Source organism: Salmo salar, chromosome 03, assembly GCF_965601325.2.
Source record: "Salmo salar chromosome 03, fSalSal1, whole genome shotgun sequence".
NCBI classification, from domain to species: Eukaryota; Metazoa; Chordata; class Actinopteri; order Salmoniformes; family Salmonidae; genus Salmo; species Salmo salar.
In genome coordinates, this window is record NC_138293.1 from 65,784,290 (window position 1) to 65,804,907 (window position 20,618).

The 20,618-nt window shown below is 42.6% G+C and overlaps 2 protein-coding genes across 5 annotated transcripts; both read right to left on the minus strand.

Moving 5' to 3' along the window:
* Positions 1–78: 78 nt before the first annotated feature.
* On the minus strand, positions 79–6,789 carry LOC145877593 (dynein axonemal assembly factor 8). 4 transcript variants are annotated; one of them, XR_014391934.1, is made up of 17 exons: positions 5,974–6,789; positions 5,444–5,875; positions 5,194–5,296; positions 4,885–5,055; positions 4,672–4,799; positions 4,119–4,409; positions 3,712–3,853; positions 3,402–3,591; positions 3,139–3,291; positions 2,782–2,983; positions 2,576–2,690; positions 2,295–2,439; positions 1,881–2,175; positions 1,415–1,494; positions 1,115–1,269; positions 864–982; positions 79–106 (listed from the first exon to the last, which is right to left on the minus strand). XR_014391934.1 is itself a non-coding variant. In XM_082973695.1 (16 exons), the coding sequence occupies exons 10-12, from the start codon at positions 2,600–2,602 to the stop codon at positions 2,078–2,080; spliced, it is 270 nt and encodes an 89-aa protein (XP_082829821.1). In that variant the 5' UTR covers positions 2,603–2,690; positions 2,789–2,983; positions 3,139–3,291; positions 3,402–3,591; positions 3,712–3,853; positions 4,119–4,799; positions 4,885–5,055; positions 5,194–5,296; positions 5,444–5,875; positions 5,974–6,783; the 3' UTR covers positions 79–106; positions 864–982; positions 1,115–1,269; positions 1,415–1,494; positions 1,881–2,077. The 4 variants fall into 4 exon arrangements, 2 of the variants coding, with proteins under 2 accessions (XP_082829821.1, XP_082829820.1); XR_014391935.1 differs by having other exon boundaries at positions 4,119–4,799; positions 5,974–6,075; positions 6,306–6,321; XM_082973695.1 differs by having other exon boundaries at positions 2,789–2,983; positions 4,119–4,799; positions 5,974–6,783.
* Positions 6,790–7,018: 229 nt separating this feature from the next.
* Positions 7,019–9,700, minus strand: LOC106601095 (uncharacterized). The gene is made up of 2 exons (XM_014193014.3): positions 9,554–9,700; positions 7,019–9,201 (listed from the first exon to the last, which is right to left on the minus strand). Exon 2 carries the CDS (start codon positions 9,194–9,196, stop codon positions 7,394–7,396), a length of 1,803 nt encoding a protein of 600 aa, XP_014048489.3. The 5' UTR covers positions 9,197–9,201; positions 9,554–9,700; the 3' UTR covers positions 7,019–7,393.
* Positions 9,701–20,618: the final 10,918 nt, after the last annotated feature.

The following is a 20,618-nucleotide window of genomic DNA, read 5'->3' on the forward strand; positions in this document are numbered from 1 at the left end:
TAGGGCAACATGTGAAAGCAGCTGCTCGGGTCCAGCTTTCCTTCATCTGACAGTCTGATGTGGATACATCCCAACAATCTCTGTGTCTCCAACTCTTTCACAAGGGCTGACAAAAAGAGGAATCAGTGTCAATAGACTGAACATTGATGTCACAAGATCAAATGCCTCTATAGTGCCTATCGGCTTCAAATGGGAAGACATGTTCTTTATACACTGACTGTAAAAAACATTAGGAACACCTAAACATGGAATAATCACAGATAGATGGGCATAGACACTGAGTGGACAAAACATTATGAACACCTGCTCTTTCCATGATATAGACTGACCAGGTGAATCCAGGTGAAAGCTATGATCCCTTATTGATGTCACTTCTTAAATCCACTTCAATCAGTTTAGATGAAGGGGAGGAGACAGGTTAAAGAAGGATTTTTAAGCCTCGAGACAATTGAGACATGAATTGTGTATGTGTGCCGTTCAGAAGGTGAATGGGCAAGACAAAAGATTTAAGTTCCGTTCAATGGGGTATGGTAGTAGGTGCCAGGCTTGAGTGTGTCAAGAACTGCAACGCTGCTGGGTTTTTCACATTCAACAGTTTCCCGTGTGTATCAATGGTCCACCACCCAAAGGACGTCCAGCCAACTTGACACAACTGTGGGAAGCATTGGCGTAAACATCGGCCAGCATCCCTGTGGAATGCTTTCAACACCTTGTAGTCCATGCCCCAACGAATTGAGGCTGTTCTGAGGGCAAAAGGACGTCCAACTCAATACTAGGAAGGTGTTCCTAATGTTTTGTACACTCAGTGTACTTTTGAGGTGATAGAAGCAGAGATATTAGGTATTATAGGTTAAGTGCTATACCTGCTGGCACAGTGACGCAGGCCACTCTCTCTCCTCAGAAGTAAGACCAGGCAGTGGGAAGACAGCTCCACCTTCTTCTCATCCACAGTAAAAGTGGGCGGACTGCAGAACCCTGACACCTTGTCAAAGAGAAAGACAAACTTTTAAGGGCATAGTCAACATTGATCTCGCCAGCTCCTCTCAGGCACTTTGCTGTCAATTCAGTGTGGTGTGACTGATCTGGAGACAGTGTGGTGGAGGTGGGGTCATACCTGCTGTCCGGTGAGTCCCAGTGCCTGGGTTCGTTTGGTGGGGAGCTGCAGCCTCTGGACCCCCCTCAGACTGAACCCTCTGCCCTCACACACAGACAGAACCTGGCTGTAGCAGCATGGCGCCACCGCTGGAGACACTATCAAGAACACGTCCACTATGAGGTGGGAAGGGAAGAGTCAGATCCACAGTAAGACATTTTGAAACTTCCAACTACTGTACTTGGGATCTAGACTTGAGTAAAGCATTAAGCTATAAATGTGACATTGTTGACCTCAAGTGTGTACTTGTTTCTGAGTTACCTTTAACAGTAGCACACAGGGTAGTAGAGGACCTGGTTAAATACAAGGGGCTGCTTCCCTCTCCATCACCAGGGGCAGAGCTGAGAGTGTTGGAAGAAAATCATGTTTTTTGTGAAATACTTTGACTACTGTTTGTGTTGTGTTGTGTGTGTTATATATATATATATATATATATATATATATATATATAGCCCAAAAAGATGAAAACAAATGTATCAATCAGTGTTTACTGAACCTTCAGTCTCTTGACCTTCCATCTACTCATGATGATTAATGATGTTGTTTTTGAAATTGCTTGTTGTTTTGTTGTTGTTGCTTTACAACGCTTTGAGATGCTTTATGTAAGGTATAGCGCTATAAAAGTTCAATAAATTATTATTATTAGTAGTAATATGTTTGTTTTTCTACTTGTAATGTTTGAGTGATGGTTGTGAGACATCAGGACGGCTCTGGACTACAAACACACCTGTCAGTTGGAGCCTGGTCAGGGTTCTGGGAATTATTTCCTGGAACTCTCCCTGCGAACCACGTGACCAGTTCCCTGTGCACACTGCTGGCCAGGCGAGGGGAGTAGAGGAGGGGCAAGTTCTTGCTGCTGTAGTGCAGGGCGTTGATGGATGCCGGGTCTGTCTTCCTAGCCAGCAGGGGGTCTGAAGGGCCTGTTTAATCCTGCCACACGGTGCGGGCGTGAGGCCCTCGGACAGCCAGGGCAAGGACGGGCTGATCGGCCCCATCATCTCCCTGCCCGTAGGATACTCTGCCTGAATCAGAGACAGAATTACTATAACTTACTGAATCATTCCAGTCTAGGCCACTGAAGATCTGCAGACTAGATAAGAATATAACAGAATAGAAGTTTATTAGTTGATAAACGTTTTACCGACACTGTTGGTCAGAAGGCCAGGAGGAGGGTAAACGAGGCGGAGGCCACAAACATCCAACCCTGAGTTGTGGAGAAGCTGGAGGGTGTGGTGAACCACCAGGGGATGCAGGAACAAAGAACTGTATCCCAGAGCAACAGCTATCTGTGAGGAGAAGAAGAAAAAAACTGTATGGTTGATTTCCTCATCCTATACCAACAGTCATGATCATGGGGTATTAACACTGAGGTTAGATGATACCAAGGAGCTTTGGAACAGCTGAGACATAAGATGTTCTTACCTCTGTGTGTAGCAGCTGAGTGCACATGGTCTCAGGCCTCTGACAGCTGAGTTCCTGAGTCTCCACAGTCTGCCAGTAGAAGCCAGGGTTCCGACCGAAAGGTCCTCTTCACAGCCTGAGACACAGGAGAAAGATACAGCACATTACAGCGAACACATCCACATCATCAAGTCAATCTCAGATTCTAAGCATTCACCTGTACCTACCACCAACCATTTTGTCTGAGTTGACAGAGATAAAGCTGTCCAGGCAGGAGGCAGGTATGTGGACGGTTGGGGGATAGGCCTGTTGGTCTAATAGGCTCATGAGCTGGGGCAGCCAATGGGTGATGGCTCTGAGGGAGGTCTGAGAGAGGAACCTGCAGACACGCTGCTGGAACACACTATGACCCTTATCCACACCCCGTTTCTATGAAGAAGAAAAAGGAAAATCACTTAACTGCAGAAAAGGTGGTGGAGGAAAAGAGGAAATGTTTGGGTGCATTCACATAGAATTAGGAATTAGACTACTACTACTACTAATAATAAGTCATTTAAAAGGATCTCTATGTTCATTCCTCTCACCCGGGGTTTTCGGACAAGTTGTAGGCTCTCTCCGTGGGACACAGTACAGATGTGTAGAGCCAGTCCATCCTCTGTCCACAGCTGCTGTAGGCCAGCCACCCAAAAAGGTACAGCAGCCCTGTCATCACCACCTTGAGGGCCTGGTGCTCCAACCTAACAAGTTAGAGGCCTCAGTAAAACATGGACTCCATCTCAAACAGTAAAAATAATCAGATGATCTCAGTGGAATGACGGTGTCAAGAACTAGTCAAATAAATATTCACCAAAGACAGAAACCAAGCAACCAGAGCATAGTATATATGGGATTTGGTTGTGGCTGACTCCACTGTTGGTGCTTTCCAATGATGACTGCTGCTGGCTACCAGGCCTGGACTGGCATACAGTCAGCAGCAAGCACTCCTTATCCTCCATATCAGCAAGCAGAGTGTTAACTGATAGTAGGTGAGAGGACCCCTGAAAAAAAAAGAACGAAAAATATTTAGGGGTAGCGCTCAATTTATGACAATGACAAAGAAGACTGAGTGGAGAGCTATTGAATTGTGAGCACTGAGTCTCTGTTCCAGATGAACTTACAGTGTCATAAAGAACATCAGTCTTCTCAGCGGCAGGCTCCCTGTCTCCGGCAGACCTTGTTGGTCTAAAGCTTTCCAGCTGTTTCTGGAGCTGTTGCTGGCACTGTGCTCTCTGTTTCTGTTGCTCTCTCTGCTCTCGGTCACTGACAGGTCACAAAACAGGTGTTCAGCCACCAGTGGAGGCTGCTGAGGGGAGGACAGCTCATAATAATGGCTGGAACGGAGCGAATGGAATGGCATCAAACCATGTGTTTGATGTACAGTATTTGATACAATTCCACTCCAGCCTTTAGCACGAGCCCATCCTCCCCAATTAAGGTGCCACCAACCTCCTGTGTGAGCCACTGTGACTAAGATTCAAGATACAGTATATGAGACAAAGTCCCCTAAAATGAATATCTTATCTACCTTTGTTTCTTTGGCTGCCCGGTAGTAGCACTCTGCTGAATAGCAGGTGTTCTCTCAACTGGCGGCCTGTTTTGGTCACGCTTCATTGTGGGAGATGTGGTTTTGTTGTCCACCTCTGGAAGCAGAGATGTTATCTCATTGTTAGCCTCAGGCAGCTTGTCCTTCAAGGCCACTCTTCTGGGGGTTCTGCATGTAGAATCTGCTGGAACTGGATCTTTCCTGTCCGGCTCTCTCCTGTTTCTGTTCGCCTCGCGTAACATTCTGAGTAACAGGCTCTTTCCAAATACTTCCCTGTGAGAAGAAAAAACAACATGAACTCAGGAAGGAGTTAAACTGAATTCATAGTTCACAGCCACAGAGCCATTATAGTATATTTACAAACCTATGTAATAATGTTTAGAGCTTTACAATGGGTCAGTTATTCATGGCAATATTTACTCTTTTCCATTCAGTAAACCAGACCGTATATTACTGTCTGTTTTCTCATAAGATTGTTTTTTGTCGTGTAGGTTGAGGTTGGTCAGTTTCATGGATTGTGATGAAGTGCTGTTACATGGTCTGGTTGTTTTCGTGGGAGGCTCAGGGTTACGTAAATCAATATAAACGGTGGGCGCTTCCTGGCGGCTTGGCTGCAACTCAAATGCCATCCTTTTGAAAGACTTTCTCCATCCACCATTTTGTCTGGACAGTAAACAAAACATTCATGTTAATTAATTACATTATTCATAATCATGTGAAACCCACACAACTTGATCATATATTTTACCTGCAATTGGTAGGATGTTGGACAAGTGCTTTCTGAGGCACACCAGAAGTTTTATCTGGCGCAGTTTCTCTTTCCTCTTCAGCATCTCCACATGACTGTGTCCTACAGAACGCAGCCAGCCTCTCCAATATAGTATCCTGTGACCTTACATTGTCTCCATCTGTGACCAAACTGAGAATGAATTGATTACATCATTATGATAATAGCATTGAGTGTGAATGACATGCTAGGTGCACACTGGTTACTCTACATCTACTAGTTGTTCAGCAGTAGCTATATCAGTGATACTTTAGTTACCCTATTGTCTACCTGGTTGTACTTCCATTGGTTCGTCAGACACACTGCCTCCTAAAAAGAGTCTATCTGTTTGAAGAGTCAGAAGAATCTGGTCCAGATCCCAGTGCTCCAGTGGCTGGTAAAAACACAAAGGTACTGATTTGTAGGACATACAACTTCATCAGTATCTATCTAACTGCAGAATGAAAATGACCAGAGGTCAACAAATACATTAGTTATTATGTAGTACCTTCTCAATTTATAACAGGAAACTTAAACTCACCTCAAAACTATTTTGAAGTGGATTTTTCATAGAGCCATTTGGTTCTGTTCTCTGTGTCTTTCTCAAAGCATTGAGTGACTCCAATGTGTTTTCTTCACAAGCTGTGTTATGTGAAGGGTGTGGCGATGTGGACTCAGTTGTTTTTTGTCTGTTTAGTGTGCCATGGCTGTGGTGCGCTGAGGTGTCCCCTTTCATCTCCACAGGAACATTACTGCATGGATGGCCTCCTGCCCGAGCTGCATTCCTAATAGAGTCATGGCTGCATATCTCATTTACCTTATTACCTATGGGACTGGGCTCCTGGTGTGTGCCCTGCTGGGCTAAATCAGTGGCTTGATAAACTCCATGGGGTTCCGTTGTAGGCTCTCTATGAGGGCAAAGGGTCTCCTCTGTCCAACACAGTTGTGGCTGTGCCACAGATATTAGAAGCTCCTGTTTGGGATACACACAGATACACACACAGTAACCTTGTCAAGGACTCTTCAGCAATTGGTGTAAACTTGCTCAGCTAGCTAGCTACTTAACGTTACCTCTATTTCAGAGTCCTCCAATGACAGACACTCTAGGCCCTCTGTGTTTTTAGGAAGGGCTACTGGTCGGGGAAAGATGGCTATGTCTTCTTCATTTTCACACTGGAAAGTGAGATTAGCTACATTTCTGTTAACGTTTGATACATTTATCTAGATTTACTCTGGCAAACACAGTTCAAAAACAAATAAACACAACTCTAGTGGAACAGCAAGTAAGTAGCAAAGTTCATACAAATTAAGGGCTTTTCATAGGGCTAGCTAGCTAACGTTGTCTTACTGCTGCACTTGTTGTTAGCTAGCTAACGTTAGCTAAGTGCAGTAATCAAACTCACTGATGATGAAGAATCTGAATCAATGGACGGAATATGGGTTTTGAAGCTGTCAAAAAGTACATTCCAACGCGTTGAAGGATCCGTGTCCATATTGACTATAAGCTAATGCATCTATAATCATCAAGATAGACCACTCTTATGTGAAAGCAGTAGCAGTCAGCTACACTAAGTTAGCTAAAGTTAAATAGCTGCTAACAACAACTAGCAAACTGTTGGTTACCATAACAACTGAACAACAAGAGTGAGGAGGGCATATAAATGATGGAGGAGCACGTGTTGCAGTGCAGAAGGGATGGGACCTGGGGAAAGATGGCCAACATGAACATGTCAACATCTGTGATGCGACTGCGAGTTAAGTAATGTATGAACCGTTCAAGTTCTGCGGTCTAGAATCCTGCAGGAGCTGTGTTGGAAATGTGCTGCTGTAAAATTGCTCCTGCCCACTTCTTCAAAATGAAAACGTTATAGTGTTGTTATATGTAGGCCCTGAAAGTTTTACTTCTCCCTCTGCTTAGAGTTCTGGACCGTTGTGGTACAGGAGGAAGTGTTTGCCTTGTGTACACATATGGTCCACCTCAATAGCTGGGCCTCTGCACCTTTCATTTGTAAAGGCTGATATTGTTTACCTAGGGCCTATATCTATATTTGGTTGTGTGACCAATTCCTTGTTGAGCAAATCTGTCTCTTAAATATTTAGTCAGAGGACAAAAACATACATGACTTGTGTTTATTCAACGGATGCGTTTAATAGTCACCCATTCAAAGGTGGACTGCTTTGAAACATGTCCTAAAAGAGTACTGTACTGTACACTGTGTATTCTAGTAGGCTTACTTGCAATTTTTTTGTGTGCAATGATTTAATGAACATTTCATGAAATATAAAACTAACTAAAAGTGTATGATGCAAAAGCTACATACTTGAAAAATGTAGGGCCTAATTACCACAGTAGCAAAAATAATTTGTTACATTACATATTTTGAGAAATAATTAATATAGGCTAAATCTTTGAATGTACAGGGAAAATTGTAGGCTAATAACAATTATTTTGAAATTATTGTCTTCCAAATGTCTGGCGTCTTTGACCCCTTCAGCAGTTGTTGAAATGTTCGTTGCTGATATCCCTCAGGTCATGGCCAACCAAGCCTGGAGGGCTGTTGCATGTTATATTGTTGTAGATGGTGACAACAGTGTGGGGTTCCTCTCCCTCAGCCAGGGTTTCCACTTGCCTGGGCACCGTCTGCGGTCTCCTCAAGCTGTAGTCTCTAAGGGGAAGGACACTGCAGTCACACTTCCAACGGTTCCCTGTCAGCCACAGTTGGTGTAGGGTGTCTGGGATATCTGGTGGAATGCTGCTAAGAGCGTTATCTTTCAGGTTTAGATAGCGTAGCCTGGGCAGCAGCTGCATGGTACCATTGTGCAGGATCTCCAGCCTGTTAGCTGAGACGTCCAGCCACGAGAGATGCTTCAAGGGCATGAGGGCCTCAGAGGGAAGTTGACGGAACAGGTTGCTGGACAGCAGCAGATAGTCCAGGTTCTTCAGGCCGTAGAAGGTGTGGGAGGTTAGGACCTCGAGCTTGTTGAATCTCAGGTCTAGTTGTTGTAGGCCTAAGAGTTCCACGAAGCTCTGGCGCTCCACCACAGAGATGTTGTTGTTTTGAAGGAAGAGCCGTCGCAGACCCGATAGTCCAATGAAAGCTTGGGTCGTGACCCTGGTCAGACAGCCCTTATCCAGGTGAAGACTGTGGAGCTTGGAGAGACCTTTGAACACTTGGTCTGGAAGACTGCGGAAACAGCTGCCAGACAGGTTAATGACAGCCAGGTGAGAGAGGCCCATGAAGGTGCCCATCCGGGCCTCCTGCACCTGGTTGTGCTCCAGCTCCAGAACCTCCAGGTGCCCAAGCCCCTCAAAGATCCTGTCCGCCAAGGCCTGGATCCGGTTGTAGCTCAGACGCAGTTCTTCAAGGTACTGCAAGTCACGGAAAGTCCTGGGCCTTAGTCCACTGATGGAGTTGTTGGAGAGCCGCAGCACATGGAGGCTGTGAAGACCAAGGAAAGTCTCATCGTGGAGCGCTGATAGTTTATTGTTTGTAAGATCCAGCCATCTGAGGGACTTCATACCCACAAAGGCTCTGGGTACCACCGTCACTATCTGATTCTGCGCCAGGTAAAGCTTTTGCAGTTTGGGGAGCTTCATAAACACATTAGCCTTAATGACCTTCAGGTAATTTCCGGTGAGGTCCAACTCCTTCAGCTCGGTAAGACCCTGGAAGAGTTGTGGCTGTAAGTAAGCCAGCCTATTCCCAGCCAGCACCAGCTCCCTCAGGCCATGCAAGTCATGGAACCCAGTCTCAGGCAACACTGCTAATGAATTCCACCCCAAGTTGAGAAGCCACATATGTGAGAGGCCAGCAAACATCTTCTCCTCAATGCGGGACAGTTGGTTGTTATGGAGACTAAGCGAGGCGAGGTTAGGCGTATTCTGGAAGATAGTGCCCGGCAACGAACGGATGCGGTTGCGCTCCAGGTGGATGTGAGCTAGCGACTTAAGCCCTCTGAACACCTGGGAGTCAAGGGACACCAGCTGACCGCTCTGTAGATTCAGAAAATCCAAGTTGCTGAGATCCTTGAAAGCGGTGGCAGGCAGAGTGGTGAACAGGTTTCCATCCAGCCAGAGGGAGCGAGTGGAGACAGGCACGTCAGAGGGGGCCTGGGTGTAGTTGCGTGCGCTGCAGTAGACATTGAGCTCTAGACTGTAGTCGTCATGCAGACAGGTGCAGCCCTTGGAACAAGGAATGGGCTCCTCAGTAGGTTTCTCTCCCCCTGTGTCAGGGTCTGGCACCACCAGTGACGTCCCCAGTACCCACAACACCAGTAGCACAATGGTGTGCATAACAGCTGGGGGTAGAGAGCAGAAGAAGTAAGCTCAATGTCGGTGCTCCTTATCTAAAACTACTTAATAAGCTTATTCTCTTTGTAATAAACATGTATTTTCTCACATTTTAAGTCCTCCCTGAAAGCCAATCAACTAACCTATGTACTCAGATTATTCAGATTTTACAGGAACCAATTTAAGATCAATATTATAGACAATGCCTAGGCCTATTTCCAATACTAAAAATACAAAAAAAATATTTACTGCAAACATTCATTACTAAAATATGCAAAGCTACTATAAAGTCTACATTCATTTCTATTATGTGTAATTTGAATAGATGAAAGTTCAATGAATCAGAATAGTTTGCCCTACCTTATATTTCAGCAATTTTGACTGAGGTAGACCGACAGACAGCCACCCACTAAACGAAGGACGTGTGTATTTGTGTTTGGAAAGAAAAACCTGCCTAGTCTTTCTAGAAAAAGTCAGACCCACTGAACTCTCAGAATTAACCTGTTCATACCCTATGACCAGCATCATCATCAGTCTTTCAATGGTCTTATCTCGCTCAAATATACTTTTTATACGTATGCTAACCTATCAGTATCTTTATAAGTACATTTTGAGTGAACATTCTTAACTATTTGATGTTCAAGAATTTAATAAACAAAATTCATTTTTTCCCATGACCTCAGATTTGTCATAGTACATAACATCATTAATACCCCTAAAATTCATATTATATGAATGTCTGCTGTACATATGGTCTGGTGGTTTGACTTTCAAGTAGCCTTTTGCTGAGTACATTTGCTGTAGATTCTGACTGATACAGACAGCATGGCTGAGAGATAAGACAAACCTGGTGCAATGAACCTGTGCTGGCTGAAAAGTAGCAATAGCATTTTCAAATGTATTACAAAAAGAGATTCAAGTTTGTACTTGCATTGTGCGTAAAAGCTTTTTTTTTTGTCCGAATTTTGTCTTGATATCAGGGCACTTTAGCCAATCATTATCCCAGGTAAAGGAAAATGTAGCTGTTTCTTATCTCACAGCACACACATTGACCAGCAAACAGACTCTGATGTTAAACGTGGGTTGACTTTCACTTTATTCTCTTTCTCTGTAGCTTGGTTTCATGAACTTACTGGACTACCCAGAACCGGACGTGTGCCTAAGGACGTCCAAATTCAATAAAATCTAACAGAAAACGTGACCATTGGCTGGACAATCCTGGACTTTGACAGACTGGCGGTTAAGAAAAGGCATGGGTATGTTGTGTAATGCCTTCTCTAATACTGACAGGCATTAAATGACATTGTTTTGTCACACTGAACATTTTAGTTGCTAAATGATATCCTAACCTAGACTTAAGTAGGTATATCAGGGTTTTAAGACACAAAGTCATAATTTTGACACAGAATTGTCACCTTAGGCTTAGTTCTCTGTTTAGCTCAACAAGTTTCTCCCTTCACAATGTGATTGTTCCATGAAGGAACAACATGAGACTTGCCTGAAGGGTGTTAGAAAGATAACGCAACCCTCATATTTAAGCAGTGTGTTTAATGTTTATAATTGGTGGTGCTATTCACTTCTTTCACCACTAGAGAACACTGCTGCTCTGTTATCTAGGCATATGAGACATGTTGAAGGAATCCAAAAGTTCACTTTCTCTGAAAGAAAAGACCCTTCAGCATACAATCCAGTTATCCCAATCTGTTTGCAGGTGTTTACATGTTTTGAGATTTTGTTTTACTTTGAATTACTCCAATAAGTTAGCCACCTTACCACATACACTCTGTCATGGCAATGTTCATTCAAGTTTGATTCAGAGCTTCCATTTCTGCTCTAGCAGAGGAGGCCCTTGTTTGCTACAGCGTAGTGTCAAATTAGAATAATATGGAAAAACATTGTTGAGTTTTATGCTGTTAGAATGATTAATGAGCCATCGCAAAAAGATATACCAGCTTATTTACTTATCCTATTTTAAGAAATGAAGGGAATGGGTCTCATGAAGGAGTGTAAATCCATGTACCGGAGAGAAATCTGCCATAGTGCGTCTTTAACAATTCCTGCTCCCCAGACAAACATCTCTAATTGGCTCACTCCCCTGCTCTCAACCAGCACAAAGGTTCCCTTCCCAGGTCTGCCAGCACCGGGACAACAGGAGGCTTCATAGTGAGTGACAGAGCCCCAGCTGCAGTTGCAGTGAACGTAGAGCAATGTCTTGGGCTCTGCTGGGAGTCAGTGTTTATATACAGGAGGAATAGATAAACTCCTCAGTCACATAACTAGCAGTGGAAAAGTTGAGAACTTCCTCAGCAGTGGTGAACAGACCTGAAGGGCACCGTGTCAGTGTGTGTTGGAGGATCCGTGCTGATAGCTACAATACCGCATCTTCCTTATCTTTTTGTTATTCCTTCTGCTGCTCATGACTGTCTGTCAGAGAATGAATGCCCAGAGGGGCAAGTGCACTCTACTGCTTTCCAAATTCTATCCCAATAGAAGAGAATACTGCCTACCTCCGTTAGGCTAACTGTTGTGTAATCGTGCAGGCTGACACTGTTTTGATGGCTGGTTATGGAGCAAAGCTATGTCATATTTTACGATAATAGGGAAAATAATATTTTTGCCAGTTGCACAGTCTTATTCTTTACAGCTGCCTTCTTATACAGATTGTGGGCTAACTAAATACATTATATGTGGGGGTTTTGTATAGTGCAGGGCTGTCGAAGGTAGCCTAATGGCACAAGTCCCTTAAGATCACATGTGACAGCCATATTGTATGAAATCTAGCATGTCGTCTTCCCTGGGATTACATATTACATATGTAGGGAGCAGATAATAGGTATAATTTTATTAAAGAACATTACCATTCCTCCGCTGGCATATTGGATTCTCCAGATGTAGGGAGCAGATAATAGGTATAATTTTATTAAAGAACATTACCATTCCTCCGGGTACTTTTGCATGATTATTGCAAGAGATGACATCAAACCCAATCCATTGACAAGTGAGGGGAGGCATGGAAGCTTGAAGTCATTTCCTTTCTCTTTATACAGGCTATGTATGTAGAGGGGCTAAAGTCAAGGAATGTGTTGTAGAAAGTTGTTTTGCAGTAGATTGTAGCCTACAACTACACAGGTGAAGTGGAACAAGCTTTTTTCTATTACACAGTGATAGAACAGTACTGAATAAAAGTTAGGCTAGCGGCTTTGTGTTGAGCCGTGGGAGACATAGGCTAAGAAGTGTTTACCTCAAGGTAATATGAAATAACCATGGAACTTTTTCATTATTTCAGGGATTAATTGTATTTTCTTGTTACAAAAAAGTATTTTAATCGACTCAGAACATGAAATAATCCCCTCGAGAGATTAATGATTACTCTCCAAAAACAAGATTCTTCTGCCCTCAAGATAAGAATAATCTTCCCTGAAGATGTAAGATTATTCACTTGAAAAGGATGTTCCTGTAAAATTGAAAATGATGCCCCAACCTGTCTCAAAATGGAGAGAAACTGTCAGAAAGGGCCATGATCCCCATCTGAATCAATATAAAGCATATTGAAGCTGTAGCACAGAAAATACTTTGTAGGAATGAACTAACCTGTATGATTTTAAACGCTTGAATCAGTAAACATTACTTTGACCCACTGGTCTGCTGTTGAGATGAGTCCATATCAAACGCCATCTGTTGGGTACATCCCACTAGGCCTATAGGCATTAGATGAAACCTGCAGGCCTCAATCTCAAGCAAAAGGACTTATTGGCACCAATGTTCCCTCTAATGTTTTGGGGCACTGCGCAAATTTTAGGTCTTGTGAGCGGAAACTTGAACCTTGTGAGAATTTTATGCAAATTCTGGCGCGCATTTACAGTGAACACTGAGGCTGTACCCTTACAGTTTTAGACAGTAGCCAATAGGCTATTGTGGCTATATGAGCATAATGTAGGCCTACCAACAAAACCAATGGAGCAAATCACATAACATTTTTTACATGGAAATAGCTTTTAATTTCTATGATATAGCCTACAGTAGCCTATATTTGGTGTTCAATGCAGGCCTACATTGTATGAGACTTTTAAGAACGTTTTTACATTATGAATGGCTTGACATTGATTAATGATTTTTTACTAGGGTCTGTAACACCATGGGCCAAATAGGTGACTGTAAATTGCATTGTATTGTATGATGCAAGAAACCACTTTAGAAAATAACAGTAATTATTATTACCATACAGAGAATTAGACAATCTAGGCTACCTCTGCCTATTGGCTTATTTGCACATTCAAGCCTGCGTCAAAATACAACACTGCCCCTTTAATTAAGACGTAAGCTTTTTACCTGACTGGCTTTTCAAAGACTACTTGAAATGTAGCCTACGTGTTTTGTGCTCTTGTAGGAAGCAGTAGCTCCCCATGGCTGACCTATACTTATCTATAACTGGGCTAATACCTCGCTAACTAGCAAAGAATATCAACAAATGTGCACATGCGCGGCTCTGCGCTCTGATCTGAAAAGGGCATTCAATTGCGGGTGATTGAAAAACCGCTCGTGGCCTACTCCCGCCAATAGAATTCTACTCCTTTGCGCCCTGGCTCGGCCTACAACAAAATCAAAGACTAAATCTTGCAAAGTTAGATTTGTTTTGTTTTTCTGATATAATGTTGATTCGATCACAGAAAAAACGTTGATCTATATAGTCTAAACTAATGGGGCGAACTCAGTGAAGTTCAATCTCTTGCGTCTCTGTGCGGTCTGGCATTTCTTCTGCCCAGCAGTCCTGGAGGAGGTGCGCACCCGCGCAGTTTAAAGGGAACATCGATTGGCACCAATTAATTCCATCTAACTGGATGGAGGCAATTTTTCACAATTAATAAGAACAGAGGCCTTCCTTCGTGATACACAATCAAATTGACTCCCGGTTTTCGGTATGAAAACGTCTGACAGAGACCTATCCATTCAAGAGCTCTGAAATGTCCAGCTGTGTGAGCCAAAGCCATTTCAACCATTTGAAACATTAGTGACTTAAATCATGCCATTCAGCCTCATATCCGGCTTGGGAGGTAGATCATGGTGTGCTGAGAATGATTGTGACTATGTATGCTCTCTCCTTCATGAATTCCCTTGGTTGGTACCACGCCAAGCTGATTGCTGGTCAGATTAGAAAGGAGATCCACACAACCCTATTCAATTAGGAACCCAATTCATTTGGAAATTGAATTGGTCAAATGTAGCCCACTTTGAATCCATGTAAGCCTTAGCTAATACATTTCTCACATACACTTTCATATCCCTGGATGATTTTTAACCCTTGTCACATGCTGTAACCTGTGCCTCTGACCATTAGGCAATCTATCAAGCGTCGATAGAGGCATGATTCAGAGAGCAACAAAGAACCCAAATCTGAGGTGTGACCTTTTTACATTGATGCTGATTGGTGTGTGGTCTGTCCAATTGTTAGAGAAAAAAAGAAATCTGCCTTTCATATTAGGTTTCAAACCCGGTTTCAAACGGTTTCCTAGGCATTCATTCACCCTTGACAAAAAACCTTTCCACACAATGCAAACTCAACCAATGCATGATGGGAGATAGGCCTATCTGTACAAAGCATTGAGGGTTGGTATTAAAATGTGTTTTTATAAGTAGGCTAGACTGATTGAAATGTTCATTAGCACATTAGCAGCTGATTTGATCTTTAAGCCTCATATCTGAATCCCCCCAGAACCACTAGTCAGGATGTGCCCATGATTACTCATACTGTACCTCGACTCTTCAATACCCATGTCTGTTGAATACAGGAGGCTTCATTGTTCTCTGCTTGTTGGGTGCATAAAACACAAAATGTTATGCTTAGATAAAATTGCAAGACCAATTTATGTCCTTTTATTCAATAGTGTCCTATGCTCATAGGCCATGACGTAATTGTGGACAAGCTGTGTTCTATGATAAATGGACATATGTTATAGCGCTGCTGGGTATGGTACATGGGTTGGCAAGCAAGATATGTGTCTCAGGGGTAGTTGGGATATGCAAAAAACACATTTCATACTCGTACAGGTTACCCACCTGTACATGTAGTGAAACAGGCCAAATATAAGCAACCTCTATTTGGCCTTTGATAATAGTCCATTAGAGAGTCATTCGTTTTGTGAGAATCTAGCCTCTAATAGCCCCTAATAACAGTGTTCTTATCTTACCTCTGTCATGGTGCTGCAGAGTTAATGGAAAAACCTTTTACATTATAGCTCATTTTTGTTTCATTGTCCACAAGAGCCATCTCCCATTTAATATAATAATACTATATAGTATAATACTACTGTATATAATATACATAATATCATAATATATGTCATTTAGCAGGCACTTTTGTCTTTAAGTGACTTACAGTCATGTGTGCATACATTTTACATATGGGTGGTCCGGGAATCGAACCCAAAGCGCCATGCTCTACCAACTGAGCTACAGTGGACCTGATACATCCCACTTATTTAACTGATTAGTATGCTGTACAGGACAATGGGAGATAATTATTAGGAAAATGTAATATTCTGAAGAATGAATTTGCCAAACTTCATATAGACAGGCATTTTCCCATTTTAGACTCATTTACATACTTTCACACTTTATTAAGTAGGCATGCTTGAGGTGCACCCTCATAGATACAACCAGCCACCATTTAGTTGATTGGCATCCACCCACTGCTTACAACATATGACTTCAGTGTTCTAAACACAAGCCCCTGGTGTTACAGATTGAACTGCAACATGGAGTTACACTTCCCTTTCAGTCTCTGTTTTCAGATCCTTTTTTATTACAGTATTTTGCTTCTTGATGAGATTAATTTGTCACAGTAATATTGAGTCCCAGTAGGTTTTTCATAAGGCCATATGAGTGCACATAGTAGCCCACAGTATGAATTTGCATACTGCCTATATTGAAAAAGGAAGGGGCATTCACATTTCCAAACTACCAGCGGCCCCTTAAAGCTCAGAGTTTCTAAGAGACCGATGGAGCAGACAGAGCCCCATGGACACTGTTGCTGTTGGCAGGTCTAATGAAACCCTGGATTGTGTGTATTACCATACGTAATGAGATACGAATCTTCTGTGGGACCCATGACAGCCACTTCCCCTTTTGTCAGTCATTAAATCACCATGTGATAAGCAGACAGTGCTTGGGGGATCCATTCAGAGCATGTTGTCTAGAGCTTTTACTCAGTCTGATAACCCTAGTCAACCCTTCCCCAGTACCAGATTCCAGAGCTGTACCACTGTCCCTTGTGAACACTAAGCATCCACATAAAACCTAACAGCTGCATGTGTTTAACAGAACTTTGGAATGAAGTGTTTTATAGGCTGATAACAGCCTGACAGAGCAATAACACTACAGACTATATAGCTCCCCACCTTCTGTATTTGGTGCAGTGGGCCTTTGGGGCATAAATGCTGTCAGACCATCCTGTTGGACTCATTTGTTGCATGATGTGCTATGAGCATGGGGGACACAGCACAGCAGTTGTGCCCAGCCCTGGGGACAGTCGCAGCTAGGAGAGAGCCCTAGGGATACTGTCTCTCTCTTCCACATCAGCAAAAGGATGCCCACCACATAGAAATCATCCCTCCCCCGAAGATACAAAGAGGATCTGTTGGATTTAATTTCATTGTTTTCTTCTGTCCTTGCGCTGTCATAAAAGTGTGAAGAAAACGGTGTCGTTTCACCAGTAGAATGAAGCCTTTGTGGAAGACACAGCAGAATTGGAAGAGTCATGTCATGGCATTCAACAAGGAAGAGGCCTAGATATGATACATTTTTTATTTGTTCTTTCTTTTGCACTCTTTTGAGTTTAGTGCTTTTCTGTTGCTGCTGCTTTGTTGAGCAGCCACCATTGTGTCTAGGAAACCGTACACAAAATGAATAATTTGACCAAATATTTAGGATGAGGTCATCATTTCATGGGGTCTGTGAAGGAAGAAACCATATGGAAAAAGTCTTAAGCTTGACTTTCACCAAAACAAATGAATTTATTGTGTTAGAGGTTTCATGATGCTTGTATCTAAAGCAAAGTAGATTATTTGAAGATGTTGAGCCAATGGGAAGTTGAGCAAATTGAAATGTTTTCTTCCCAGGCATAATGCAAGGTGGGGTAAGTTTTGCCAAGAGACCACTTTTCTTGGACAAGCTATGTTTTTAAACTGTAATGTTTACATGATTTCTGATCATTTCCTGGGATACACAACATCCTGAAACATATGTAGATATCTTTGTTATAAAGAATACTATATTTCCCTTGACTGAGTGATGCTAAATGTAAAAAATGGATAAACTTACCCCAATCTCCCCATGTCAATTTTGCTATAATTAACTTCAAAGAACGAGTAATAGGAAATGCAAAACAGTTACAGCCTACACAGTGCTCTGAGCAGCACAGTTTAGACTCCTCGTCTCATACAGACAGCAAAACCAATGTAAAACCATGTGGGGAAACTTCTCTTGCTCTGAGTCCTCTCCTTCTGTCAGTGTTGACTTTGAATGCCCCCATAGCCCATTTACCCATTTCTCTCTCTTTTGTTATGCAACACCTCCACCACCAGGTCAACAGTGCCATCCACTGTTAGGAGGTATTTTAGATTAGAATACCATCTAAGTGACTCTCGCTCCAATATCGTGATAAGGAGAGCTGGTCTAAACCCTGGCATACAGTACCACCTCAGTCCCGCTGACAGTTAAAGACCCCCCTCCCTTCCCTCCGGCCACCCCTGCAGCGCTGTCACCCAGCTATAAATACCCCGTCTCAGCCCCCTTCCAGCCCTGGTGAGGAGAGCTCCAGGAAATGAGAGATGTGCGTTGGCTTTGTCTTGACATCTGGAAGGCACCGGAACTCAGCCGTTCGGATCGTTGTAACCACAGCAAATCAACGCAGCTGATGACCCAATTAGGCCCCTTGAATCGGCCAATTAGCTGTGTGGGAGAGGATGCATCCCTGACATCTCTTCCTGCTCTCAGACCCCAGGAGATGGGCAGTACATGGATTTAATTTGCAGCATTGGAAAGTAGAAACACCTAATTAAATCATTCTTACTTCTGTGTTATGTTTCAAAGCATATCCTACATAATGCAATTGACCAGGACAAAAAGTAAAGTATGTGTTAATATCAATAATAAGCAGTTTGGGCACCACCTAGAATAGAGCATATTATTTGCAGCTCCCTTTCTGATCTGGAAGTACCTTGGAATTATGTCAACACCTATACATCCTAAAGAAATCTGTCAAATAAGGCACAGACTCTGATCAGACTATTTCAGCGCTTGCTTACGCAGCAGGAAGATAAAAAGTCACTGGTTCACAGACACTGGTTCACTGTTTCCTGTGGTGCTACTTTCTGGTGTAACACCCTTGAGATGAGACTAATACATAGAGAGAGTAGCTCTCTTCCCCCTGTTCCACCCTCAGGCTGGTCTTGGTAGGGCTGTGATGTACTGTACTGTGCTCTATCCCCAGTGGAGTATCTGCTTTGCAGGATGGGGCTTCCATACCTAACAGGGCCAGTAGTTTCATTCAATTTTACAGTAGAGGACTATTTCAGTGCATTGGGCAGCTGTTAGCAGATAATAATCCATTATGCAGATGTTGCTATGGCCACAAGTGATATAAGGTTTACGTCGGTAATGATTAGCCTATACCCTACATTTGTAAGTCAACGCAATACTGATTTAAGATTACAGTTGACTAAGGATTTGCATAGATATTGATGCTTTACCATTTGCTATCTGTTTATGAACACTCAAGCATGGGCCTTATGACAATGTTTAGCTGAGATTACTGGGGTTTTATGTGTGGAAACATTTCCACAAAATGTGTGATCTAGGCCTTTATTACTCATGAGCGGAGAAAAATACTGGTCAGCAGTGAGGACAAAATACTTCTCAGCTCCCCCAGGAGGATTATTTTACTTCTATTTATATTTTTATTTTTTTTTGCTGTAGAAAACTGGCTCAAGTTAAGATCCTACGTCTATATAGTGTTTCTTTTAGTATCTGAAATTTGTTCTCCTGCCATCAAAAATATGAAACACGTTTTCCCCCCCAAAATTGAAAGGCTTTTCTGATAATAGTTACGGTACTAGGCTATAGTTTGAATGTTCAATGTGTGTCCATATTTTTTTGTGCACTTTAGATGCTTGTCTCAGTTTGTAAATCTCTTCACACATTTTTGTTATAGGAGTGAGTCACTGAAAATATGTAATTTTTTTCACTTCAAAGAGGGAAATTAATTACCGGTAAAGATAAGAAGGTTTGGAAATTACTTTAGACTTTGAAATTACACAGGGTTCAGGGAACAACTTCACTTCAAATATATTTTGAATGTAGGGGTGTGTAGGGCAATTTAGAAAAAGTGTTTCATGAAATAGAATTTGGTCACAGGTAGTTTTCAGATACCGATGGTTGAAGTTGCCCTCTCATATTTACCAGTCTTGCTCAGTAATTCCAGGTTTCAGCTCTCTCCGAGTCTGTTATCACTACGAGGGACCTGAACGTCTTGGATTTCCAATCAACCCACACAGGCAAGGGGACTATTCTTATTCAATTTCAGAAATCGCTCATCCTTCTTTATCTACCAAGTGAAGCATGTCTGATGGGTGTACCCAGACGTATGGCCATTATTAAGCCAGCTGTTTATTAAATTAATGAATAAATGAGTGTGCGTGCTTAAATGGTTGACATTATTTCCTCTCTTTTCTCAAAAAAGAGCCACTCCTAGATGCCATTTGGAATATTTTCTATGGGGAAGATTGCTTACCATTCAGGATACATTTAAAAAGATAGGGAAACCGTGGGTGAATGTGAATTTCCCTCTATCTGGCGTGACACACGTTGCACAGTAATTTCATACCAGTCCATGCATTTGCTTGTCTCCTGTCCTTCAGCTTAAGCCAGTGTCATGCCTTACTTCAGAATCGATCTTGTTCTTACATGCCGATAATAGGTTTTGACAGTTGGAGATATATTCCTGGAGGGAGTATCACTCTGGCTTGCAACCCTAGCTGACTTGAGTTGTAAAATGACTAGGGTGTCTGTGTGACAGGGTTATCTGATTCATGTCACAAACACTTAGTTTACATGTGGCATTCCTCTATGATTGGCACCCAGCCAAGAGAGGCAGCCAACCAAGTAAACGTGTCATGTTCCTATGGCCAGTAAGGGTCGGACTGCTCTAAACCATTTCCAGTTCAGTCAGGACATGAGGAAATGCAAATTATAAACACATTTCTATTTTTAACGCTAACAACTATTCACTAACGGCGAAAGATTGACTGACTTACACAGAGCAATGGAAACTCATTTAGCTCACCAGTGAGACCATTTCATCCCCTTTTAGCACCATGTACTGAAGTTCATCTGATATGAATGCACCGAGCTGTCGAATCACTTAACACGC